The sequence below is a fragment of the Perca flavescens genome, chromosome 2, assembly GCF_004354835.1.
Source record: "Perca flavescens isolate YP-PL-M2 chromosome 2, PFLA_1.0, whole genome shotgun sequence".
Taxonomy (NCBI): Eukaryota; Metazoa; Chordata; class Actinopteri; order Perciformes; family Percidae; genus Perca; species Perca flavescens.
In genome coordinates this window covers 35,949,399-35,976,765 of record NC_041332.1, presented here as the reverse complement: position 1 = coordinate 35,976,765, position 27,367 = coordinate 35,949,399, and the positions used below count along the sequence as shown (strand labels likewise).

Below are 27,367 nucleotides of genomic sequence, written 5' to 3'. Positions count from 1 at the left end.
ACCTCGTAAAAAACGAGTTCCGAGGTAAATAGAACGCGGCATTAGATAAGTCCATACATACCCTTCTCATCTCCATGCGTGTTGTAATTCTGTCTGACGCACCCACCGCTAGCCTAGCATGTCCAAATAACAAGGTCACATGACACACAGCCATCTTCTAACCGTATACATACTGGGAACTATATTCTCAGAAGGGGAAGCACTGCTACTCTCTGCTACTTGGGCGGAGCGATTTGCTCACAGCACCTGAAGCCCCGTGGTGAGGAGCAGAGAGGTCACCTGGAGTTCACTCAGAGTTGGAGTAATAGAGTCAACAATTACTAGATAGTAAAAGCATAGTGAGAAGGGTATGTATGGACTTATCTAACTCTGGGGGACACAAGGAATAAGACAAAGTCCCAATAAGTTTCCTTTCATTAGTGAGCTTTAGGGGTGCTGGTACACATGTACATTGTTTTAACCTTTGGACAAGCTGTTTCTAGTCATAATGCTAAGCTAAGCTAACCAGATTTTTTTTGAAGTGAATGTAGCTTGATTTCTACCATGTAAACCACAATGTCCAAGAACCTAGAAACCTACAAAGCAGCAAATGTCCAACATCGGGGAAAGGTCTTTTTTAGAGTAAAAAAGTCAAAGCACAAATGTTGTATTGTAGATATCATCCCTCCCCATGGAGCAGAGAAGAAGTGGCAGTAGTGAGAAGAGATTAAATAAGGTGAGAGAGTGAGTGAATGAATGAATGATCTCACCTGTCCCCCTCCAGGCTTTTTTTTTTGCTGCCCCTTTGACAGTTTGGACCTGATGAATTGCTACACTGCCTGTTTTCGGCAAACAGCAACCACAGAGAGAGAGAGAGAGAGAGAGAGAGAGAGAGAGGGAAGAAGAAAAAGACACACGGTATGGAGAGTGATGACCCACAGAATGGCAAAACTGAATATTGACTGATGTGTTGGATATAATGTAAAAGGCTCAAGCTGAGACTGTATGGTTTGTTTTTTTGTGGTTTGTAAAAGCAGTATAGGTGACAATTGCATATTCTTTTTTTCCCACCAGCAACAGAAAAGAAAGCACTTTCAAGCCAGAGAGGTGGGGGGATTCAGAGGCGCTCAGCAGAAAGGGCAGGTGCAGGGATTACACAGCTTTAGAGACCACAAATATTTACAGGAAAAGGGGAAAAGGCAGAGGATCTGTGCAACGCTATCATCTACAGAATGAGCTTTAGGCTACAGGATAGGCTTTGGAGGCACAAGCAGGCAAGCAGAGCTGTAGCCTAGTGTTTTAAGAGTTGGGGACAGCAGGAGGGGGCAGGCCTGGTGTACCTGTCTTCCTCAGGGCCCACATGTTCTACTAAGATCCTGGGGCTTGGGGGAATCTTGCGGGGCAAAGAGTTGGAGCACCTAGAGGGGCGGAAGGGTGGGAGGAGGAGCATCCCAAAGGTAGGGAGAGGTTGTTAGTGAGTTAAGAGGGACAGTCAAGGCTTTGAAACTGTGAATTCTCTTTAAATGTTATGACACAATATCAGTCAAAAGAGACAGCATTTCAAGTCCCGTTAGAAATCTGAGCATTCCAAGCACTTACTGTACACAAGCTGTAAACATACTGGAACTTAGATAATGCTGTTTGACTATTTATTTTAAGGAATAGTTTGACATGTTTGGAAAATATACTTAACTGCTTTCTCACTGAGAGTCTGATGAAATCATCAATATCCAGGAAATGGTAAACTTAGCTTAGCATACTTTTTCTTTTTAAAGGGGGGAGGGGGCTGGTGTCTGTCTGCAGGTCAGAATCCACCTATCAGCACTATCAACTACAAATTGTCATGTTATATTTAATTTGTTTAACAAAAACCAAAGTGTAAATACGATAATTTGTGTTTTTTGTTACCTTTGGACACACCCAGGCTAGCTCTTTCCCTCTGATGCCAGTCTTTGTGTGAGTCTAAGCTAACCGGCTGTTGCCTGCAGCTTGACATACAAATTTAGGACTGGTATCAATCTCCTAATCTAACTTTACACACATTTGTTAGCTCTATAACCGGGTCTGCCATTATTCAGACTGTCTCTGATAAGTATTCTGTACAGAACACTACTGAAATGATAGATATTTAAAAAGAAATCCATATTCAAACAGCAGATTTTTCTGTAAAAAAAAAAAAAAAAAAAAAGGTGTGCAATGGCAAATTCATTCATGGATGAGAGGGACACATGACATGACTGACTGGCGTGAAGACGCGCAGCATCCTAAACCCTAAAATGTTGGAGGATTCATCAATCGTGCAGTCCAGATGTGAAAGCAGAGCGTTCAGCAGAGTCTATGATCATGGTTTCTGTATTCATCTTTCCAATAAAATATCAGAACCGTGTGCAAACTAAAATCACTTGACTCACGACCCCGCATTAAAAACAATGTGTGGATTAACGTGTGATCATTTTCTTTCTTTTTTTATACCTGTCTCTGTCAGGGGAGTGAAAGTTGGTGTCTGGTCTCAGACAGGTGGTGCTGGCACTCCTCGCTCTGTCCAACGACGGCTGCAGGTCGCTGCACCGCCACAACATGGCAGCAGAGAGAGAGAGAGAGAGAGAGAGAGAGAGAGAGAGAGGCAGAGAGACACACAGAGAAACAGAGATGGAGACAGGAGATGTACAAGGACAGAGGATGCAAGCAGAGGTGTCAGGAAGAAGAGATGGTGAATAGTGTGGGGGAACAAATAGGAGGTAGACAAAAGAAAACGGAGAGAGAAGTGAGAAAAGGGAGGACAGTGTGAAGTCAAATTGAGAAAAAAAAGAGGCAGAGAGGAGACGGAAGGAAGGAGGGAGAGACACAGAGAGAATAAGGAAGGCCATCAGACAGTGCAGTAACATGTAATGGCTCTGATGCTGTAACTACATTTATCAGAGCCAGTCATTCCTCGTGGCCATACACTGCGAGACCACTCAGATGCAAGGTTGGTGAGTTGCCATGGGAACCAGGTCTAAGTGGGAGAGGGTGGGGCTGCTCGTAAGTGTGCGAGGAGGGGGTGAATGAGTGTAGAGCAGAGAAGCAGCCAGTGTTTGAGTTTACTCGGCGCTTGCATACGCTCACAGCTGTATGTTTGTCGCGTCATGCTGCGCCGTGACAACGCTTACTTCCAACAGATGGTCGGCTCCGTGTCGTCGCATGACATTGCACATAATGTTTTCAGGCCCAAATGCCTTTAAACGGATGGCAACAAGGGCTTAGGAGTTTAGTGTTTGTTTAATGCTCTGCCAGGACATGCTTAAGCCTCTGCTATGCGTTGGGAGAAAGAAAAGGTTCTAGGGGGGGGGAAGGAGGACGAGGGAGGAGATGGTGCGTGAAGCGTGTATGTTCTTACCTAACCGTGACCTCATCAGTGAACCTGAGCACACGGTGTGTAAGGATGCTACGAGGCATGGTGCGGCCCCCTTCCCGCCGGTGGTACGCCTTGCTCTTTAGGCATGCGGGGAGGGTGGAGCTGTACGCCAGAGCCCCGAAAGGCCGGACGTGCAAAAGGGAAAGGCAAAGAAAAAAGAAAAACTGACACATGCAGCTGACTGAAAGAAGCAGAGCAAAGTAAGCGAAGGGGAATGAAAACACAAGCATGAAACGGCGCAGGCTTCTTGCAAATGATTAGGATAGACAGAGAAGCAACATTTACATTGTCACATAATGATGCAACAAAAAATGTGGTTGCCAGTTAACATTGTAGCTCAGAAAAAAAGGGAGTATTCTCAAAAAAACAACCTAAGATTAGATAGCCATAGAATAGAAATGTGGCAGCTCCGTGTTGCTGGTGATGACCGGAAAAACACGCCACAAACAGCAACGGACTTAAGGAAGACTTGAGATAAACTGCATCTTCCTGTCTGTGATTTCAGAGGGAGGAATTCATTACATAAGAGTGTAGAGATAGTTCCTCTTGCCCTCTCTGTGGATTGACCCCACACAGATATATGGGGAGATTACATGTAATACTGATTATATAACACAATCTACAGTTATAAAGCCGCCGAGGCGGCACGTGGCGAGGAAAAACCAAGCTACAGTAGATCTATAAAGAGAGAAATGGAAGGAAATGACTTATACAGAAGGTCTGTCTGTCTGTTAGAATGAGGCATTACAGTAAATATGACTGATGATTATGTGTTTTTAATGCCGGTTCAGAGGCAGAGAAAAATTATGCAAAATATTAATATGCACTAATATTCTAGGATCAACATCTGATAAATGCATTAAAGGACCATATTGGTGCTTTTGCATGTTTTAGCTATTAACTACAACTCACATATTCTTTACATTATGCTGACCATTTCCAAACCATTCCAGACGTTTTTGACTATTTTCCAGGCAGCCATTATTACAAGGTACACCAGCAACTTAGGCCGGCCACACACGGGCTGCATGGTGTGAGCATGGCGTTTCTGTGGCGTGTCAGCTGCGTGGCGTTTTCTATGTCTTTGCACACCAGAAACGTGTCTGATGTGGCGCTGCTGCTGCTAGCCTTGTCGATACACATGGATGTTTCCCATTGACAAAATGAAATACCATGTTAAACATAAATATATACTGATTTGATTACAGCAAAGACAACGTCGGCAGTATTGACGGCAAAATAGGCTACAGAATATTTCCTTCTGTATTTACAGGTGCAATATTTGAAAATCGATAATTATTATTATTATTATTTTTTAATCACATTTATATCTGCATTTATGTCAAAACCTAGAGACTTTCAAACATCAAAATGTCATTTATTAATATGTATTTGTGTCAAAATGACATATAAACATCTTTTCCTATTCTATTTTGCCTGGAAAACGCTTCCAACGCGCTTGCGTGTCGCGTGAAAAATAGGCGTTGGTTCTATTTCTAGCAGGCATGTTTTCGGCGTGGCTCGAGCCGCGCCTGAGACGTGCGTGTCACGCAGGCAGTGTGTAAGCTCTAACCTGTTACCATGGGAGCCCAAATAAAAACGGACACGCCACGCAGCTGACACGCTCACGCCACGCAGCCAGTGTGTGGCCGGCCTTAGTATTGCATTTACATAATGCATTAAGGGCATTCGCTTGGTGCAGACGAGGCCGAGATCTTCTAAACATATGGAAAACTCCCAAAACTCTAGATCCTACACTTCCCATAATGCAACTAGTTATACAAATAAACGTTAACACATAAATAAATAATTTGTAGTCTCCAAACACAAGCCAAGATAACCCTGCTGACATCATTTGAGGTTATGTTCTCAGACCTTATAAAGCTCCTCCGGAGACACAGGAGGCATTGTACTTTACAAGATGTGTAGTAAATTAACATTGACATGAAACATTGGTGGAGTACCCCTGTAAACAAGACTAAGAGTCTAAAGCTATGCTAGCAGCGTTATGAGGCTGTACTTAGGTGTTTGCGTGGTGCTTGTGGTGGAGCTAATGCTATCGTCAGCAACATGCTAACAGTGACAATATTAATATGCTGATTTTTTGCAGGTATAATGTTTACTGTGTTCATAGTCTCACATAGTCAGACCTTCCTCCGCAGCGCTGCAGAGGAGGGTCTGACTAGTCCACACAGCATTCTGGGATGGGAGAAAAATGTGCTCTGGTTTATTGGCATCTCTTTAAACCAATCGCAATCGTCTTGGGAGACAGAGCCACGGGGCCTCTGCTAAATAGTCTCAGGAAGGAACTTGTTTTGGTGGAACATGTGGACGTTCAAAAGTAGTTTTACTGTACGTACACACCGCCACCGACTTGAGCTTCTAAAGATACCGGAAGTCATTCATTTTCAATGGAAGCTGGCTTCTCTCAGCTGCAAGGAGCGTCAAATCTGTCGGCGTAGCGTTTTGAGCGTCAATCAGAAAGTTGAACTTTGGTCAACTTTATGGTAATGAGCTATGACGCGGTTCAGCGGCAAGCAGCGGCAAACGGCAGCAACCAATCGGAATATAGACGTCCTTCTCGCTGGCTGATTCTGGAGCAACATACGATGTAAACTTTTGTTCCTACCAAGACATTAGTTCAGAGAAAATGGAGGAAAAGCTCATAATCGCCGTTGCTGGGTTCCCCTATCATTTATGATATGACGTTGTTTGCGTTTAGGGACCAGTTAACGTGCCGTCACATGGTCTCTAAACAGTCCGCTCACGGTGGAGTCCTGCACGGGTCAACAGCTGGCGGCTGCTCGCTCTGCCTGCATGCTGCTGCGGTTCAGCGGCTAACGAGCGAGCTAACTGCTAACAGACATCGCTGCGACCAACAAACACAAATTCTGTCCTTATATATGTAATTTATAAAAGGTTTCTAGTGTGAGTGTATTGGCCTTGCAGTGGCTGCTTGCGCTTTGTCTTCAGTCGTGTGTTGAACATGATGGAAGAACGATTGGACAGATAGTCTAGCTAGCTGTCTGGATTTACCCTGCAGAGATCTGAGGAGCAGTTAACCATAGTCCTCACAAATCCACCGGAGGTTAGAATAACAACACAAAGAAAGAGGAAGAACATGTACGTTCAAAAGTTGTTTTAGCTGTGTTTTGAGGGCTAAACCCTGAAGAAGGACGTTTTGTGCCGCTACGCGTCGATTGCTATCCATCTATTTTTAATGTACTATGATTTCTAGATGACATAGCCATTTAAATAAAGGCTTTTTAAAAAATATTTGCAGAAGAGTGCCTTGGTGCCTAGCTCGCTTGACAACAGTGCAAAAGAAAATATACTCATTATTATGTCCTTATTGTTTAGCTCGCAGGTTTGATTATCTGACAACATAGCTTGTGAACGCAACACTTTATTGACACTCCTCTATCAAAATCCAGATGGCAAAGCTCCCATGACTGCACAGATGACTTCCTGTTTTCAACCGCTACATAGAACATAGGAAATCAGTCTTAAAACTTCTAAATTGGTTTGATAAAATGGTCAGAATTGAAGTATATGTACAGTATGTAGGTAAAGGTCTACAACATGTGAGAGCACCAACAGGGTCCTTTAAAGGATTGCATAATACAGAGGGGAAAAGCAACACAGACCATTTAGTTAGCTAAAGCGGCACCATGACAAAAGCTACGTGGCACACACTCCGACCAAAGCAAGCACAAGCAGCACAGTGGTCTGGGAGACATATGGACATGTATTGCTTTGAGAGAACACTGCTGCAACTACATGGGAAGGCTGGACACAGGCACAGAAAAGGGGTACGCAACACTGCCTTTCACGCTAAACGCTTACCTGTAAATGTCTTTATGGATACCGTTTACTAACAGGGGCATTTTGGGGGGTAGTGTGTTGCTGTATCTACCTATGCCCCTGGTTGTACGATTGGAGATCATGCATCGTAAAGCAAGACAAGAAAAATAAAGTATACAACTGCTGTGAGTGAACACATCAAATGCAATTAAAAGATAAATAAAAGAAAATTAATCAAAAGAGCTTTGCCTTCTTTGAGGTCAGCCACTGAGCAGGTCTCTAATCCCCTCACACAGTCATCAGTGTGGTGTGTGTGTGTGTGTGTGTGTGTGTGTGTGTGTGTGTGTGTGTGTGTGTGTGTGTGTGTGTGTGTGTGTTTTCATGAGACAGTTGTGGTGATAGAAAATAGTCAGGCATGAATTTATGAGTGTGCTCCTACTGCTTGATCCTGATGTGACACTTGAGACATTTTGTGTTCATGCGGTTGCAAAAATGCAGACACACACATACACTACAGTATCTACAGTGCATTTAGGACAACCCACACACTCTGTTTGCATTGGCAATATTAACATGAAGTGTGTTAAGATGGAGTTGTTAAAGTATAGTGAGGATGGAAATGATGATAAAGATGGCATATTTTATTAAAATAAAGCTGAGCGGTGGTTGCTGTTCTTTTATTTATATTTTTTACCTGTTTGTGTGCAGGCACTCGGCACTCCCGCCCCGGATAGACCTGTGCATCTCCAGGACCTCACTGGCCATTGCCATGACGATGGGTGAACAAATGAGAAACAATCCCCGAGAAAACACAACAGAAGAGGATGGCAACTCAGACAGGCAAAGTGAGTTTATGAATGAGAGAAACCAGGAAATCGTAACTCTGAGATTTCAGTTCAGTTGCATTCATGTTGCAATGACTAGTTTCACACTGTTAGTGGTATTAGTAGAAAGTAGTTTGGTAATATCACATTACACACATTGATCAACCCAAACAGGATTCAACCTTTATATAATCTAAGTAAATATTAGCATGTCAAGGCTCCATACAGGGAGTATATTTTGGACCAGAGCTGCGGTCCAATCATTGCTGAATGAGCCTCTTGCAGCACTGATCCAATGTGTGTGCATCTTGTTCTTTTGCATAATTCAAAAGTAAAATGGGTAACACTTTATAATAACCACCGTAATAGTTATTTTACTTTTAGTCCATATCCTTGATGTTCAACTTCCTGGATTGCTCCGCGCTGCAGGAAATTCCGCCAGATGCATGTCTTTACTGTTTCCTTCCGCTTTCTTTGTGTTGGAATTTTAAATTCGGTGGATTTATGGACTGTGGTTAACTGCTCCTCAGATCTCTGCAGGGTAAATTGAGACAGCTAGCTAGACTATCTGTCCAATCTGAGTTTTCTCTCGCATGACTATTTAGCAGCAGCTCTGTACCGCCAACGACGATTCTGATTGGTTTAAAGAAATGCTATCGAACCAGAGCACGTTTTCTTCCCATCCCCGAATGCTGTGTGGAGTAGCACGCTTTGGAGGAGGGTCTGGCAAAGCGAGACTATTTTACTGTTAACTAGCAACAAAATGACAATTAATAACGTTTACTAATTATTAGTTTTGCTATAATTTATGTTGTTTTAAGAGTTTATTGTTGCTCACATCTTACCAGTTTATATATTTTATAAAGATTTGTTAATAATTAAGACATGGTTTATAAACCGTCAATAAAACACTGTTTGGACGGCTATTATAAAAGTTGCACCTGATGAATATAATACCTTGTTAACAGTTAATTAAGACTTTGTAAAGCATCTATAAACATTATTTAGAAAGTCATTATCAGTGAACCAATAATCCAATAATCATATCTTCTAGATCGCCAAAAAAGATTTAATGGGGGCCAAATTTGTGTTACTTGATGCTTTATAAACCATATTTTACTCATTAACTAATTAGTATAAGCATTAGTTGCAACTTTATAATAACATTCAAATAATGTTTATACATATTTAAAAAAAACAATTGTTAACCATTGACAAAGTATTAACTATCTAGCTTAATTTATGAACTTATTATTTCATATGACACTAAACTAATGATGAAACTAACATACATTGTAATATTACTAATAATTAGCAAACATTGTAAATCATAATTTAAGTGTTTGTTAACAGTATAATAAATATTAACTACAGGTGTTTGTTTAACTTTTTATGCTGCTTTCTTGGCCAGGACTAGGGTTGGGTATCATTTGTTTTTTTTCCGATACCGGTGCTAAAACGATACTTTTAAAACGGTGCCTGAACCTAAATATATATAATATTATATATATTGTATATTATATAAAATATAAAAAAGGAGCACAAAACGACAGTTGGCGACATTAAAGAACGGCTTGTTTATTGCTAATTAAATAATTGCATATGGTCAAAATTAAATGACTGATTAATAATGTAATAACAATAATAACAATGACTTATTTCACCAGTAAATTGCTGGCAAACGACAAAAACAAGCACCAGATGGGAAAAGGGTATTTTCCAATAACTATGAATGCACCACGAGGCTGTCGAGTTTCCAGTGAACGCACTGTCTGTGTTGTTTTTCCGACAACAGCAGCTGCAGTCAGACTGTTAGGTCCCCCTCCAGGGAAATACAGTCACACTTTACACCGCCTAACGTAAGCTGTTTAATCCAGCAACTAGCTAACGCTAACGTAGCTTCCCGTGCAGCAAAAAAAAAAAGAAGCAGGCACCGAAATGAGGCACCAAAATGTTCGTTCTTATTCGGTCTCGTTACTACCGTTTACGTTGGAACCGGTGCCCTATTGGCACCGCGTTTTGGTACCCAACCCTAGCCAGGACCCCCTTGTAAGAGAGAATCTGACTCTCAATGGGAATATTACTGGTAAAATAAAGATAAAAATAAATTAGAAACTAATAATAATGAACTATCAATTCACCATTTATTTATGATGGTTATTATAAAGTGTTACCGTAAAGCGTCACCTAAAACACACAGTCATAACCCCTCCCCACATCCATGATGATCCCCACAGATCCCAACAACAGGTTACCTGTCCTCTGAGTACTCGTAGTCCGAGTCCCCAGAGCGTTGGTGCTCTAAGTGCGAGTCTTGGTAACGGGAAGGGGAGTGGGAGTGGTGGCGGTTCTGGTGGATCTCATCCAGGCTCCTGGTGAAATAAAAAAAATATCTGATGAATTTATTTTATGGTTTTTATTAAGATGTGATATTAATCAATGTCCCCTCTTACTTTTGGTTTTGATCTAGTCTCATATAGCCAGACCCTCCTCCACTGCGCTGCGGAGGAGAGTCTGACGAATCCACACAGCATTCTGGGATGGGAGAAAACCGTGCTCTGGTTTATTGGCATTTCTTTAAACCAATCACAATCATCATTGACGACGCTAAGCGCCGGACAGAGCAACGGTGCCGCTGCAAAATAGCCTCTGGAAGGAACTTGTTTTGGTGGAACGTGTGTACGTTCAAAAGTAGTTTTAGTCGTGCAACAGAAAACTCAGATTGGACAGATAGTCTAGCTAGCTGTCTGGATTTACCCTGCAGAGATCTGAGGAGCAGTTAACCATAGTCCTCACAAATCTACTGGATATTAGAATTATAACACAAAGAAAATGGAAATCTCACAGAATTCTGTGAAATGATCATGGCCCCTTAACTCAAAATCTGTGGCAGTTTCACGGAATCGCAAAACATTCCGTTATGGGCCCACGGAAGAATTCCGTGAAATGAACATGGATCGCCGAAAATTCCCGACATGGCCCCTTAAGTTAAGGAAAAGGTCGTGGTTGGGCTTACGGTTCTGTGACACGCGGGAAGAACGGGACGGAAAAGAAGAAAGCGACTTTAGGAAATGTGACATGCGGGACACGAACCCCGGTCTCCTGGGTGAAAGTCCTATGTTTGACCCATCCACCACCCCAACCAACCTCTCTACGCGGAATTTCGGCTTTACATAGTACTCGCTACCGTAGTCGCTCTTAATGCTACGTCATCTTCTCATTGACTTTACATTGGCATTGTTTTCCGTGGTGGCCACATGGATTTTTCACACATTCCGTGCCACCACCACATAATGTGGTGTTAATGATTCATGATCATTTCACGGAATTCTGTGCGCCAGGCTGAAACGGAAGGTGATGGACACCCGGACGAAAATGAGGGCTAGCCTAACTAACCTACTGACTACCGTTTGGATGCTGGCTGAATCTGGAATATGGTCACCACAGAAAGCACACACTCCACTAGTTCACCAGGTAATTGTGGTGTTGCTGACCTTTGCATGGGCACGTGTGCGGGCCGCGACCGAGCCCTGCAGGAGTCCTCTCTGTGTGGAGACACTGAACGGGAGCGGTGCTGGACGGGCCGCTGCTGCTCCGGCACTGCCAACGTACTGCCCCGCTCTCTCTCCCTGGAGTTACGCTCTGCATCTACACACACACACACACACACACACACACAAACAAACACACACACAAGGGCAAAAAAAACAATTCACACATGGAAACACATGGAAACACACAGAAACACACACACACACATCCAGGCATTAGTTGTGTGTCGTCTGATAAGGATGCACTAGTTGTCAGCCTTGTGCTACTGACTACCACTACAGATGCCATTCTCTTACAGACTGTAGAACATCACATCAGGATGTTTTACAGGCAAATGACCAGCTAACAGGTTAGCTAGTCATGTGAGCTAGCCTGAGTAGTAGACTGTTTCTGCAATGTCTCTGTCAGACCTGAGGTCAGTGAGATTTGCATCTCTCAGTTCTTGTTTCACACTGCATGGAGTGCCAGATGAGATAATAGTTCAGGCTTTTAACCCCTTCGGAGAAACTTAACAACTATGGCTACAAAGAATAGGTCATACACATGTGATCCACAAGGTACGTCACAATCAAACTAAAATGGAAGGAGTCTCTGTACATCTGTCCTTCGATTATTTTCTAGTGCAGTGTCAGGTGTGAGCTCTTGTGAACTATGGGACATATCTATTAGTAGTGTGTTATGTACACACTGGGCAGTGTTTGGAGAGGGGATCCCTATTAACTATTATACCGCCAAACAGCATGCTGGGTACAGATCGCTCTCCGGCGCAGGACATATTTATAAGTAGTGCATTAGGTACACACTGTGTAGTGTATTGAGAGGGATGTAAACTAAGAACTGCATTCATGGTTGATTCCTATGAGAGTTGCTCAGTGCCGCATGAAGCCTTCATGAAAACTGTGAATAACAATTTTGGCATGCTTCCGCACTATGCAGCCCATAGAGCAGGCGCACTAGAGACCTCCGAGCCTACGCTAACTTACGCGAGGAATAAATGATTTAATTGTGCGGCTCTTCTAGAGTTTCCACATGTCATCGGACCGAATGGATCACATTCTGATATTGAAACGAGTCATTTTGCGGGGGTTGTTATGTACAAAAACATTTGTCCACTGATTTACAGACGTCTCTTTCGCCCATAGATGCTCACAAGTCTCTGAGCTAGAGTCCAAGTCAAGTCTCGAGTCTTTGAGCTAGAGTCCAACTCATGTCTCAAGTCTCTCGTGGTTATAATGAGTGTTGTGTCACCGCTGCGTTTCATCCAGGCTGCTTAGAACACTGCATAGTTTCAGGTGCCTGTTCAAATCAGATGTGGTTGAGCCAGAATCCTTTATCTTAATACCACATATTTAGCATTCAGCTTCTTTTGTTTGGGCCTTGTTGTCTGAAGTTTGGAAAGCCAAAGCTTCTGATGAATGGCACAGCATCTTTGTCGTCGTCTCTCACGTGTGGCCGCACAACAGATATACGTTAGGTGTTACGTAGGTAGGTTATAGGTTACGCAGGGAGGGGAATAACATTCAGCTCATCAGTCACTGACTAAAAATATAAAAGGATTGTTCACGAGTCATGCATCTCGAGTCCAAGTTGAGTCTGAAGTCTTTTGAGGACTTTTGAAGTCAAGTCTGGAGTCACTGTGTGTACGACTCAAACTCGAGTCCCCATCTCTGCTTTCGCCGTGTAAGTCAATAGAAAAAAAAGTCATTTTGGGCCAGAGGGCATAACGTGACGTTGTAATTCCATATTTTGGCCACTATGTCGAATTTGCTTCAAAGCCTGGTGCACTTCCTGGGGGCCTGAGTGAGAGGGGACCCCTATTAACTGTTACCCCACTGATCACGCTCTGTGTCGCTCGCTACAGAACGTTCAAGACCAGCTGAAGAAAGTAGCAAACTCAACCAGCGATGTAACTTTCGGAATGAACGCTTTTGCTCCCGGAAATTGCCTGGTCCTAAATTGTTTTGTTTTGTTTTTCTAAATGGACCTTGAGTCTAATAATAATAAAACGCTATCATATCTATCTACCTATCTATCTATCTATCTATCTATCTATCTGTCTGTCTGTCTGTCTGTCTGTCTATCTATCTATCTATCTATCTATCTATCTATCTATCATAGCATAGCATAGTGCACAAGCACAAATGTGTCAACAAAATACAACAATGCGTTGTTAGTGCACAAGATTACAATGTAAGCTCAGTGTTTGCATAAGAATAAAATTATGCCTCATAATCAGGGTCCTCCTCAACATTATCCTCAGTCTCAGAAACATTCTCCTCTATGTCACTTTCAGTGTCAAAGAGCTGTGACAAAACTTTGCTGACAGAAAACCTTTTCTCGCAGGCCATTTTCAAATGAAAGTGAGTGTACAGAGAGAGCACATCGCGCACCAAAATAAATGGTTTAGAAGGCCGCGGTGCCTGCGTGTGAGCTTTTATATGTTCGCCCCTCCCCTGTGTACCATGTGATACAAACCATCCCTGCGAGAACTATATTTTCCCTCCCTCAGAGTGCGGGAACAATATCTTCCCTCCCTCAGAGTGCAGGAACAATATTTTCCCTCTCTCAGAATGCGGGAACAATATTTTTCCTCCCTCACTGAGGGTGGGTGCGTGTGTGCGTGTGTGGGGTGGGGGGAGTGGAATTGAAGATTGGTAAATTGCAACAACCTGCATGAGAAAGTGACCTCAATATCAGCCAAAACAATCTCAGCAAATTTGTGTAAAATGTTCATATTTTCTATGTTTTTTACAGCTAAAACAGCCTGGGGTCAAATTGACCCGAAGGAACACCGATGTGTACAAAATGCATACAGGACATTGAAAATATATCATTATGTTAATTTTATGTTTACCCAGTTGTCCCCATTAAATTAGGAAAAGTCATTCAATATGAAGCAAAAAAAATGATGTCAAGCACTTTTTTAGAGATGTTAAACATTGAATGGGGTCAAATTGACCCCAAGGATAACAGGATGGTTAACTCCCTCATGTGGCAAACTATCTGGCATTTGTAAATGCCAAAATGAACCATAAAAAAGTTATAAATATTTAAAACCAGGTCCACATTTCATCTGACAGGTGCCACAGCAGAAACAGTCAAACAGCAAAGCAGTTTTGTGATTCTATTGGCCAAAAATAGCACAAAGATTCTAGTGTACTTGTTCATTGTCCTTTCAGTGAAGTCCGGGCAGGACTGGAAGCATGCAGGAGAATGGCAGGAAACTCTGTGAACAACTGTAGCTCTACAGTAGGGCTGAGCGATTAATCGTTTTCAAATCGGAATCAAAATTTCAACGAATGCGATTAGCTAATCGTTAAGACCGCGATTGTGTGCAAAAATGTGCAATATTTAGTCTAATGTCTGGTGTAACATTTGGTTTAACATTTACAATTCCTCTTTTTATTATTATTTTTTCATAAGATAAATGCTGGAATAATGTTACATATCACAGATTGTTTAAAGAAATGCCCTATTTTTCATTTATTTTTATTACTTTATGATAACATGATCGAAGAAGGTGCAATATGGAGCTAAAAGAAATAATCGCAAATCAAACTGTAATTGCAGTATCTGGCAGAAAAATTGCAATTAGATTTTTGTTTCCCGAAATCGTTCAGCCCTACTCTACAGTCTAACATGCACTCAGTGCTTCAGTGTGTCTGCGGGCCAGCAGAAGAGGAGAAGCCGTTCACTGCAGCCTCAGTGAAGTACAGTGCACTTCTAAACTGCAGCACTACAACACTGCTGTTCAGAAACATCTGCAGTCCTGTAGCAATATGATGAAATTGCAAAAGTTTTGCCTTTCGCTGACACAGCACAGATTAATTACTTTAAATTTGGGTACATTTTGTTCTAAAAAAATTAAAACATACAGTGGAGCCCAAAAAAAAAAAAAAAAAGGAGGGCTGGAAGGTTTGAGAAAACAGTTGGAGCGAGGATGCAAAGAAGACGCTCTCTCACCCAGTGCTGGACGCCTACAGGCTACTACAAGGAAAATGCTCGGTAACCATGTCCCCCACCCACCTTTAGTCACTACCATCAAACCATCATCAAACTCTGAATCAATGATGCGATGAGACCCTGCACACACATACACACACACACACACACACACACACACACACACACACACATAGAGAGAGGACAGGGTAAGGTTGAGAGGTTTCTGTTGTCACTGAGAGAAAGCTCAGTAAAGGAAAGGTTAGCAAGCACACACTCAGACGCACTGTAGGGTCACAAAACAGGGATTAAATCATACATGTACTAGAGGTGCACAATATGAGAAAAATATGCAAAAACTATAGGCGTAATTTATGCAGGGGATAGGGGGGTTACAACCCCCTTATCCCCCAATAATAAAAACTGGCCAGGGGTAATGTAGTGAAAAAGTCAGTAAATGCTGTGGCCAGCAAATATTTGTTGTTAAGATGTCCATAATTCCTTAAAAGAAACATCTCAAAACATGTAATGTTTTCAATCTGCAGAAAGTTTTGAACAATTCAGCAGATTAGTTAATTAAAGCTTCAGTGCGTAACTTTTTGATATTAATAAATGTCCGTTATATTCAAGCCATTGCCAAATGAGCTACAAAGCTAATTAAGACTATCAGCTCCACCCAACTCTCTCTGGATTTCTCAGTAGGACTATGCTCTTCTGAAGAGTCCATCCTGTTGTTTTTAATCCTCCGTGTCCTCCTTGGCTACTAGCAGCTGTGGGAGGAGGGGTGAGGGGGGTGCCTGATCACAGAAGGCTTGTATCATGTGGACGCGCAGACAGTTTTGTTGTCATTACTTAGAATTCCTCATGGGGGTGACAGAAACTACACACTATAGCTTTAATAATAATAATATTCACATGAATAAAGGCATTTGCACCATACCTGGATGCAGAAAAGGCACAAACTGTTGCAGAAGAATTCACCACAATGCAGGAAATGAAGTGTTTGATGCTCAAAATTTCCTAGGGGAAGACCTAGATACCCCGGTTATAATTTGTCCCCCATAATGTTGAAACAAACGTTCCCCCCAAAGTTACACCCTTGGTGATAACGTTGTTGAATATCGCGATAATGATATTACTTGCGATAAATAAACAGATCATTAAGTGTAGTCAGTTCTGCATTTCAGTATTTCAGTATTCTGCTAAAATACAACAAATTGCTATTGGATTTAAAACAAACGAAAGGAAATAATTTCTAACATTCTGCTACTGAACAAATTGAACATTGAATTGAACATAAAAGCACCACAAAAAAAGAATGATATTTTCTTTCAACCCAGAATACACACCAACAGGCAAAGAAAAATAGCTTGCCCAAATTTCCCAACTGCCATAACACAACTGAACTCTGGAAATGGCAATGTGCAATACAAATGTCGCTGCTTATTTATTTCTATTGTGCAATATAACCATGTGGCAATAAGGTATCCTGATGCTCCTACTTACATAATGTTAGCTTTTATTCATATATAAATATCAGATACATTCATATATATTTCAGTTCTTTTATCTAACATTTTCAGCTCATTATATATTATTATTTCATGTTGTTATTTTATAATACAGTATATGTGATTCTAGATAAACTTACATGTATTTTATTATTATTATTATTATTAGACTTATTTATATTTCTTTAATTGTTCCAGAACTATCGAACTTGAACTTTGAACAACTAACTCAAAAAAGTGTCTTTTGCGATACGTCGCAGCCTTTCTTTCGCCAGTTGATATTGCAATAATGATAAATAAAGAAAGAAAGAAATAATGTTTTGTGCAGCCCTAACATGAACACACACATATGTATACACACAAAGACTTAAAATACTGTATAAAAGCAGACATACTCTGTAGTTTCTTGCTGGGGCTGTCTCCATGGACGTGTCTGCGCGGGAGGTACGGGGAAGGCTGGGGCAGAGGTATAGAGGACATGTCATGTGTTTGGAGTTTATACCAATGAGGAATGTCGTCCAGCAGGGCCGTCTCCAACTCTATCAGGATCTGAGAGAGAGAGGACAGGGAGATAAAGGGTGGAAGAGGCAGATGAGTGAGCAAAAGAGAAACAGTTGGGTGGATCCACTTTGTCAGAGTGGTTTGGGCAGCTGGGACTGTGTGTCTGTGGAACCACTTCAATCCCCCCACTGGGGGGGGGGATTCTCCGCTCTCCAGTGACTTGTATTGCGTGAAGGAGCCTCCTCGTCAATTTCGTCTGCTAGCAAACAACAGAAAAATGCCTAAAAGTTGCTGTGTGGTCATATGTGTAATGTAAAGAACCCATAACTAAAGTTTTTAGGAGCTGCCAAACCACAAAACTGAGCTTTTATGAAGACAAAAGTGGATACAGACGAGAGGAATCAGCAGAGAGAATGACTTTGATGAAGATGTAACTACACATCGAAATGTTAGTCACTGTTATGCACCTTAAGAAATAAAATCATCAAGTAAAAGACATCCGTGTTGCACCGGCAATTTCTTTTTGCTATTTGTGCTGTTGTGTCCTGCCTTGGTTGCACCGGTTTGTTTGTGGTCTGCAGAAGTGCAGAGAACTCCATAGCATATACTGTATATGTAACATTATAGTATAGACACTATATTCCTTTTTACTGTCCATAAGAAAAACACATATGATTACAGCATTAAGAAATGCAGGTAATGTAGCTGCAACGGCTCTATCTGCAAATTATTGCAGTGTAAAAAATCTAGAAGTATATAGATATCATGTGTGTCCCACCTCTCCCAGGAATTCACTCTCCTCCTCCTGGACTCTAGGCTGGTCCCACACTGTGATCTCTAGCATGCGCTCTCTGAAGTCCCTCCGGTGAACATGGGAATATAGGAAGGTCTGGTTCCACTTGGGTTCAGCGCTCTTCTTCACTGTTTTAGTCCGCCGTTTACTCTTATCACTAACACAAAGGCATGAACACACAGAGTTTAGATTACAAGCATGTTTCTGACAATGACATTAAATTTACACACTTTTATGTTCAAAAACCGATTTAGCACTTGTCTCTAATTTATTTTATTTTTAAGATTATTTCTGGGGCATTTTTGGCCTTTATTTGATAGGACAGCTGAAGACTGGAAATGGTGGGAGAGAGAGGGAATGACATGAAGCAAAGGGCCACGTGTCAGACTCAAACCTGGGCCACCGTGGTAAGGACTGAGCCTTAGTACACAGGGCGAACGCTCAACCTGGTGAGCTACCAAAACGCCCCGCGCCTGTCTCTTTAAGCCCCCTTCCCGAAAAAGCCCAGTCTGCTCTGATCGGTTAGCGTTTCCAGGTCTTCCGCATCTGCGCTCATGCCCTCATTGCAGCCAGGGAATGACTGTAACCGCACTGTAGCTGCTCTTTCTACCTATATATATATATATATATACTGTATATATATATGTATACAGTACAGGCCAAAAGTTTGGACACACCTTCTCATTCAAATGCGTTTCCTTTTATTTTCATGACTATTTACATTGTAGATTCTCACTGAAGGCATCAAAACTATGAATGAACACATATGGAATTATGTACTTAACAAAAAGTGTGAAATAACTGAAAACATGTCTTATATTTTAGATTCTTTAAAGTAGCCACCCTTTGCTTTTTTATTAATAAGGGAAAAACTTCTACTAATGAACCCTGACAAAGCACACCTGTGAAGTGAAAACCATTTCAGGTGACTACCTCATGAAGCTCATTGAGAGAACACCAAGGGTTTGCAGAGTTATCAAAAAAAGCAAAGGGTGGCTACTTTGAAGAATCTAAAATATAAGACATGTTTTCAGTTATTTCACACTTTTTTGTTAAGTACATAATTCCATATGTGTTCATTCATAGTTTTGATGCCTTCAGTGAGAATCTACAATGTAAATAGTCATGAAAATAAAGAAACACATTGAATGAGAAGGTGTTTCCAAACCTTTGGCCTGTACTGTATATATAGTTGTGACATCACACATCACAACTGTACAGAAGTCCTGACAGCTTGTTTAAAGGCACAGTTTCTGAATACAGGCTGTGTGCATTTCTCTGTGAATTGATTGTTTGATACTTTCACAGTATTTATATAGCACCTTGACCTGCTTTATAATCACAAAACAAATGGAAATATCACTTTTTACAATATGGGACCTTTACAATAACAAGGGTGGATGATGGCAAGTTGTTGACTTACCTCCTATCAGGCAGGAAGTACATCTTGACATAGGGGTTCCGGGGTCGTCCGTCTGGTCGGGGTGGCAGGTCTATGGCTTGAAGGACGTTGACTATCAACTGATGGCCCACTTTGTCGTACCACAGCTTCACCTGTAAAAATGTGTGGAGATCGTTAGCCTCTATGCATGTTTATATCCATTCACATGGACCACATGGCTCCTCTTTCAGATACTCACAGAGAGCTGTCCAGGCAGTACCAGAGGAAGGTCTCGGAGGGTCCCGGGGCTGGTAGGGGACATCACTGATATCGAGGGACGGTCCATCTTTTGCGACTCAAAGGAACTGGAGCCTGCTGTTATAGAGAACAACAGTTTTTAGAAAACACAATCAACCCCAAAATTTAGACTTAGAGTACACTTTGAAGAGTGTATTTCTCGCTTTACTTATAGCCATATATAGCCAATAATACTGCACGTATTTACTTACTAGATTCTAGAGGAGGGTGGGATGACTCTGGGATTCTTGGGATGTCTCTGTAAAAAAAGCAAAAGAGAGTCAGTGAGTACAGAATATACTTAAAGATATTTTCAGGATGGGCAGACAGGACTTTAGTAAACATTCATCTGAATGAATGAGTGAAAGACTCATGTCGACAAACAGTTGTAAGGTAGAAGAAGGGCGAGCAGTCAATCAAATACACGTTTACATGTAAATGGGTTGGGTAGTAGAGGAGAAAAGGATAACTGGAAAAAGGGATTCATCTTTTGGATCTCAGGATTTCAGGGAAGGCGTGAGGGGAAGGGGCTACACCCATTACATCAACACTACTTACTGATATGCTCTATACACTTTTCTCAAGAAGTTTTTGGACATAATTCGGTGGATAGAGCTTTGAGATAAAGGAAGGAGACATATCAAAAGTGTCTGTCAATGCCAATGTTCAAGTACTTTAATGATAATTATTGCATATTGATGACGTTAATCTTACCCTATAGGTCTTGAAACAACTATTTCCACTTGAGGTTCAGCCTTGGATTCAAGGATAATGTTGTACACTTCTTTCTTAGTTGCCCCAGGCAATGACTTCCCATTCCATTGCAGCACCTCGTCACCTGGAACCAAGATGGCCGACATACATAATGATGATCCAGCCTGAGGCTCATCTCGCATTTCATTTGATTAGAAAAACTAACACAGACTTGTACATCCTGAAGTCAAACTGAAATTGGAATTCTCTTCACTTTTGTTGTGAGGAAATATAAACTACAATGCTAATGCAGCTATTACGCATGTTTTTCAAGAGGATGAAACTGTTTTTGGACATATTTGTGGAAATTAATAACTTTAAGTCTGAGTGGGTGCTTCTTTTCGAAGCAGTTGGCTAACATCTGAAAGCTGACGTTGCTATCAACACTGTTTTCTGGAGATTGTCACACTTTGTTTAACCTACAAATGTTGATACAAGACACTTTTGGCCATGTATTGGCTATCAGCTGAAAGCAAGTCAAGCCATCTCAACTTTATAACATTCAACATATGTAAGCTGCTAAGTTTCTATTCCACTCAGAAAGTGCAAGCTAACAAGCTAAATAGTTCCTAGCTTGCCAATGTTAGCACTGATTCCCACTAGATGTTACTCTTTGTTCAGGCTATTTCAACACCTGCTGAGTCATCTGCAGCTCCTGCACAATATAGAAACAATGTTTGCACCTGCTCGTAGGTGTCCCACAACATCTGCAAGGCTGCCTTTCTTGACTTTGGTGATGAAGGCCCCGAGTCTCCCCATCTCTGTCATCTTCCCTCCTACCACCTGCACACAAAGGAGAGAAAGGAGAATGAATGAATCGATGACGACGTTTCATTTAGGGGATTATTCAGGTGCCGGCGGAAATTCTGCCAGATGTCCCCCATTTTCGGCCGGATGTCCGTCACCTTCCGCTTTCCCTTTTGTTGGTATTCTAAACTACGTTTAGTATACTAAACACGTTTTTCTCCCATCCCGGAATGCTGTGTGGACTAGCCAGACCCTCCTCCGCGGCACTGTGGAGCAAGGTCTGGCAATGCGAGACAAGTCATTGCTCAACGGGCACTATTCTACATATTTGTATCAATTTCAATGTCCGTTACCCAGTGTTAACCACGCAGCTTTCATAGGAATTACAAAACATCACTATTTCCAGTTTGAGCTCATTTAGTACTCAACTGAAGATAAAACAAATACTAACAGATTATATACTAGCTAGGTGTGATCCAGGTCTGAATGTGGGTGATTGTCTGCTTACTTTTAGGCCGAGGAGGGAGCCAGCCTCGCGGGGCATTGCCGACCTCTTGCTCAGCGTGATGCGTCCGATTAGGTGGTCGCCCTCTTTGGACGGCTGCCATGTAACTGGATGCTATAGGAAAAGTTATGAGGCATGGTGAAGGAGGTTAGGGAAGAATGTAGGGAAAACAGAGAAGAGGTAAGGAAATTGTAAATTTACTCAGTTCATTATACACTATGTAATTGTATGTAAAAATTATGCGCAAATGAATTAATGCATGACCAGTGTGTAGGATTTAGGGGGATCTAATGGCAGAAATGGAATATAATATTCTAATTATTAGGGGTGTAAAGATTCACCGATACAAATCGGTATCCGGACCCCTGCATCGGTCTAAATGGACCAAGATTCGGCCTATGTCCCGGTTCTGACGTTACGAATCGGTTGATTTAAGCTTTGCTGTCAAGTCAACGAAGCTGCTGTGGTGTGCGCAATGCTGTTGAAAGAGACAGGTGTGTATTTATGTGCGAGGGAGACAAAAGCCTCGCCATTTCTGTGATTAAGGACTTGGTCATTCATATTCGATGTGGTGGGGATCAGCCAATCTGTACCTTTGTTTGGGTTTGCAGAATACATTGTGGATGACATAAATTGTACTTGCGGTCTGTGAGTCATCCATCCATGTGTTCTTAAACATGTGAGCAGACTGGTATAATATGTATTTGGGTGTGTTAAGATTATAATGGCGTTCATATGTTCTAAGATGTTCAGTTACATTAGCACAAAAGTCCGCTACCCGCATGCTAACGCTCACAACAGTATTATTGTGCTCACATGTGATTATTAATATTACTCACGTAATACTGCATATGATTAGTATTGGAGTGCTCACAATGGCTGTGTTACGTGGACCTGTGTTTGAGTTACTGTCTCTACTGACTACAGCAGCAAGGAGGCAGTTTCATTTAACATGGAGCTGATGTGGATTATTTTGGTCATAAGAGGCTAGCTAATGAAGTTGAAGTTACAGTGTATTCGAACAGCCTCAAACGTTGGCTTTACTATTCTCTGGCCCCTTTTACAAAATATATATTCATTTGAAGATAGACAATGCTTCTTTTGAAAGAATTGGCTTATTTTAAATTATAATGGGAAATGAATGTGTGTACATTAAACAAATATTAACTGTATCTATCAGATTGAATCGGATCTTATTGTATCGCACTAAATGGTTTCAACATCGAATCGCACTGAATCGTTCCAGATTAAAATGTATCCTCCCTGAACCGTATCGTAGCCCATGTATCTACATACATATCGGATTGTCTTATAAGGGAATAATAATGTTTTAATTTGTGCATAATCACCTGAAACCTGAAAGGATGAAGACAAGTGTTTTCCTGAGCTTAGAATGAGCCCTTCATATCTACACTGGGAGCAGGTCCTCTTCCATAGAGCCTGACATTTTTACAGTAGCCCAGAACGGACAAACCAAACACTGGCTCTAGAGAGGGCCTTTAGCGTTTTCACGTTACGTTTGACCATTTCACGCTTGGAAAGGGAGGGATTCAGTTGGTTGCAATCTGCAACCTCACAGCTATGCCATTAAATCCTACATACTGGTCCTTAAAGAACCAGTATGTAGGATTTATATACTACATATGTGTTTTTGCATGTGTATGTGAGTTACTGTAAGTAATCGGGGAAGACGCAGCATAATAATGCTCTGAATCTGTCATGTTTGTTGAAACTTACATGCCACACTGTAGGATCTAGAGAATGGCAGTCCCAGTCACCTGCACGGAAAGAGAGAAAGAGAAATAGGACTCAGTCAGTACCCAGCAGAAATGTATGTCTTATGCAATGTATATTTTATAGTTCCAGGTAGGAGAGACTGGGAAAAAGATTTGAGGTTTTATATATTAAACTAGAAGGGCACTCGGAGACTGCAGTCCTCCGCCAAGACATGTCCTATCTTACAATGTTTATGCAGTGTGAATTTCACCAGTCAGGAACTAATTTTTCAGATTATTCCGACACCACATGTATGCAGCACAAATGCCCAATCTCACAATGTTAACAAAGGTGAAAAATATTTTGTGTATCCGCCCTCTAACTTAGAGCCACTCCAAAATTGTATAGGTTCTTCCTTGGCCTGTGCTATACCTTTCTGCTAAGTTTCATGAAAATCAGGCCAATAGTTATTCTGTAACCCTGCTGACAGACAGACAGACAGATGAACAAACGAACCAACAAACAGACAAACCAAGCAGAAAGCATAAACTCCTTGGCTAAAGGCAAAAAGAAAATTTTTTGACACAGTTTGGGGCACTGTTGTCAGGGCCTCTCTCTGTCATAGTCTTCCCATCCTTCTTATACATCTTTCCCAACCTGAAACACTGGTCACTTTTATAGACATACTGTGGGAATGCTCAAACGTATACTTCTTTTGGCAGGATCCACGTATGGACCATGTCCACCTTGACAAATATATAGTTTTGTAATATACCTCCTCACAATGCTCTTTTTGAAATTAAATGTAAAGTAAGTAAAAGTAAAAAAAGAATCACAAAGACATACAAGTTACATAATAATGGTAGTGAGAAAAGCCAATTAAAATAGCATTACAGAACCACAGCTAAAAAAAAACTTGACTCCTAATCAAACTGATTCATTGTGCTGGCCTGTCTAGAGCTCATGCCAGAGCCTGGCCAGGGACAAAGACACCAGTGCCTGTCAGAGTAGTCCAGCTCTCATTAACACTGACAGATGGTCGGCTCGAGTAGAACTAACTGGTCCAGCACCAAACCAGAGAAGCCTGTCAGGTTTGTGGCCATTTTTCCACCACATGCATAAAATAACAGGAAGATGACATCAGATGGGGATTTAAAAAGACTTTAAAGAGCTTCAGTTTCAAGGTAAGTGAACGATACAGTGGAAGGTTCTGGGGAAAAGAGAGCAGGAAGGGAGAGACTCAACCTTCAACTGTATGGAAAATACATAGGCAACACATGCACCCACATTTTTTGTAGCATACATTGAGAATCAAATGAAAAAAAATTACTGCTCTGGAAATCAGAAAGAAAAAAAAGTCTGAGTAGACATGACTCCAGTGCTGCTAATCTGAAAACTGAAAGTCCACTGAGAATGCTTGAGAGGATAAATGCTGACTCCACAGTTTGAACTGCTGAGTCGGGGTTTTTGGTTTGGGATAGGGAACATGCTGGGCAGATTACAAAATCTGGGCTGCTCTTCTAACTGATGCGACATCAAAGCAGCCGCTCTTTGCAGGTATTAACATAGTATTGTTCTTGATAAACTGTGTGTGTGTGTGTGTGTGTGTGTGTGTGTCTTCCGCTCCATCTGCTATTTTACCTATTGCAGTCACGAAAATGAACAAGCGCAACAAAATCCCTCCAACATGATGTATAAAAATTCTCTACATCCCGTCAACCTGTTTAACGCTCACCTCCAGCACAAGGTCTACACAAACTACCTACATAACAGCATGGGATCATTTAACCTATAGATCCAGATTCCAAGGGGGATGTGTGTGATTTCTCCCTTTCTGGTCTACATATCCCTGCCTCTGCTGAAAAAAGTGAGCATCACACAGTCAACATGACAGTTAAGTTTAGGCACTAAAATGACTTGAGAGAAAATGACTGAAAAGATGGTGGTTTGGATTAAAACATTCCAGAAGAAAGAATTAGGGTTAGGGTTAGGGCTTCCTGGGTTAAGGTATTTTGTTTTTGTCACAAAGTGAAATCCGCTCTCAGGCTTGAAAGTGCTTTTTTTGTTTTATGTTCACACCACGTTGTGCTATTTTATTTTGAGTTCCTTTTTATTATATTTTTTCCTTGGGATTTATGGAGTGCTGTTTGTACCGTTTCGATTTTAAAGGAAAGCAAATTGGGGGATAGTTTTATTTTAAAAACAAAAAATGTATAGATCTATAGGTACAAACCATGCATCTTTGATTTTAAATGGTTTGAAATAACTTTATTGATCAGAGTAAATTGTGGTTTTTTTGTTACTTTGCACCCTACTAATATAATGTTTTACCACCAAAATGTTTACTGAGAACATTAGCTACTATTCAGTGAGTTTGTATTTTCGGCATTCATACTGCAGCAAATTTTAGGAAAGCCCTAACTGACTCAAATGTCCAATTTCTGACTTCCAATGATGGTTCTGGATCAAGGCTGCTTCCAGCACTAAGTACAACAGAGACTGACATCAGAAAAAGATCTGAATCATCAGTGCTAAATATCAGAATTTGGCATCAGAGTTAAAGCAATGGCTTCTTTTTCGACTTCAAATTTGCACTGATGCGCTACATAGTGGAAAAGACAGGCGACACATTAAAGACATAAGGTGTTATGATTGAGCGTAACTTTTCAAAAGTCAAAGAAAATCACTTTCCTGCACCAACATATACAGTAGTACAGTATATTACAACAATATTCATGCTCATCCTCTGGGCACCTTTGAAGTAATTCTGGCCTAAATGGACACACACACACACACACACACACAACTGAGGTGCACAGGGACACAGTGTCATCCCAACAGCAGGCTTCCTCTTCCATTTCCTCGGCACCATTATCACCTTGGTGTTCTACTTTACACCAAGGAAGTAACCCAATTATATTAAATCTCTCCCTGCTTCCATTTTACTTCAAACATTGAGTCAAACCTGCTTCCCGACCTCAACAGACGAGACTTTTTCTTGAGACGCCTGGTGTAAATAACCTTCAGGCAGGGCAGGGCACCACCGCCTATTCCTATACATTAAAGCCTCAGTCTCCGAGACTTGTATATCCGGTGGGATGCAATTCATTGGGCACGATGGGAAACCTCAATGCAAACACAATAATCCTGCTAAGAGGATTCTTGGAATATATACATAACTGTTTCTGCATGAAAATTACATAACAGCATCCATCATGTCTGTTTTGTGAGAGAAAAAAACAAAAAACAAAGCTTGTAATCCCAGATATGTGAACGCATTGCCTCAATGCTCGTGCTCTGCATTAAACTTGTGTACTTCTACAACTTTTCTTACTTGTCAAATACGCTGTAGTTGACAGAATGTTTACCAGGTCTAAATGAATTCAGATTATGTTAGGTAATGGCATACTTGTACGTTACTATTAGGTTGTTTGCAAGAAAATATAAAGATAAATTAATACTTTCCTGGAAATATGGCTGGGCTATTTACTACTATTGTTATGACCCTCTGATGATCACTAGTGGGAGTGGAGCCGTTTAGCTTATTTTTATGTTAACCACTAAATCAGAGATTGTAATCCAGTGGAATCTGCAAACAGTCCATTCTACTGTGTGTGAATTCTCATCCCCTGATTTATATCTTAAAACCAATAAAGCTAATATTTACA

The 27,367-nt window shown here is 41.3% G+C and overlaps 1 protein-coding gene across 1 annotated transcript in view; it reads right to left on the bottom strand.

Moving 5' to 3' along the window:
• rims1b (regulating synaptic membrane exocytosis 1b) overlaps positions 1-27,367 on the bottom strand; it is a 106,280-nt gene that overhangs the window by 28,974 nt on the left and 49,939 nt on the right. The window contains exons 6-20 of the mRNA XM_028589848.1: positions 23,721-23,761; positions 21,987-22,097; positions 21,415-21,514; positions 20,693-20,816; positions 20,191-20,237; positions 19,941-20,053; positions 19,724-19,854; positions 18,286-18,457; positions 17,402-17,555; positions 11,496-11,649; positions 10,257-10,373; positions 7,872-7,934; positions 2,452-2,541; positions 1,320-1,397; positions 750-818 (exon numbers count right to left, since the gene is read on the bottom strand). Of these exons, the coding sequence (XP_028445649.1) occupies positions 750-818; positions 1,320-1,397; positions 2,452-2,541; positions 7,872-7,934; positions 10,257-10,373; positions 11,496-11,649; positions 17,402-17,555; positions 18,286-18,457; positions 19,724-19,854; positions 19,941-20,053; positions 20,191-20,237; positions 20,693-20,816; positions 21,415-21,514; positions 21,987-22,097; positions 23,721-23,761 (1,564 nt within the window). The remainder of the gene's footprint in view (positions 1-749; positions 819-1,319; positions 1,398-2,451; positions 2,542-7,871; positions 7,935-10,256; positions 10,374-11,495; positions 11,650-17,401; positions 17,556-18,285; positions 18,458-19,723; positions 19,855-19,940; positions 20,054-20,190; positions 20,238-20,692; positions 20,817-21,414; positions 21,515-21,986; positions 22,098-23,720; positions 23,762-27,367) is intronic.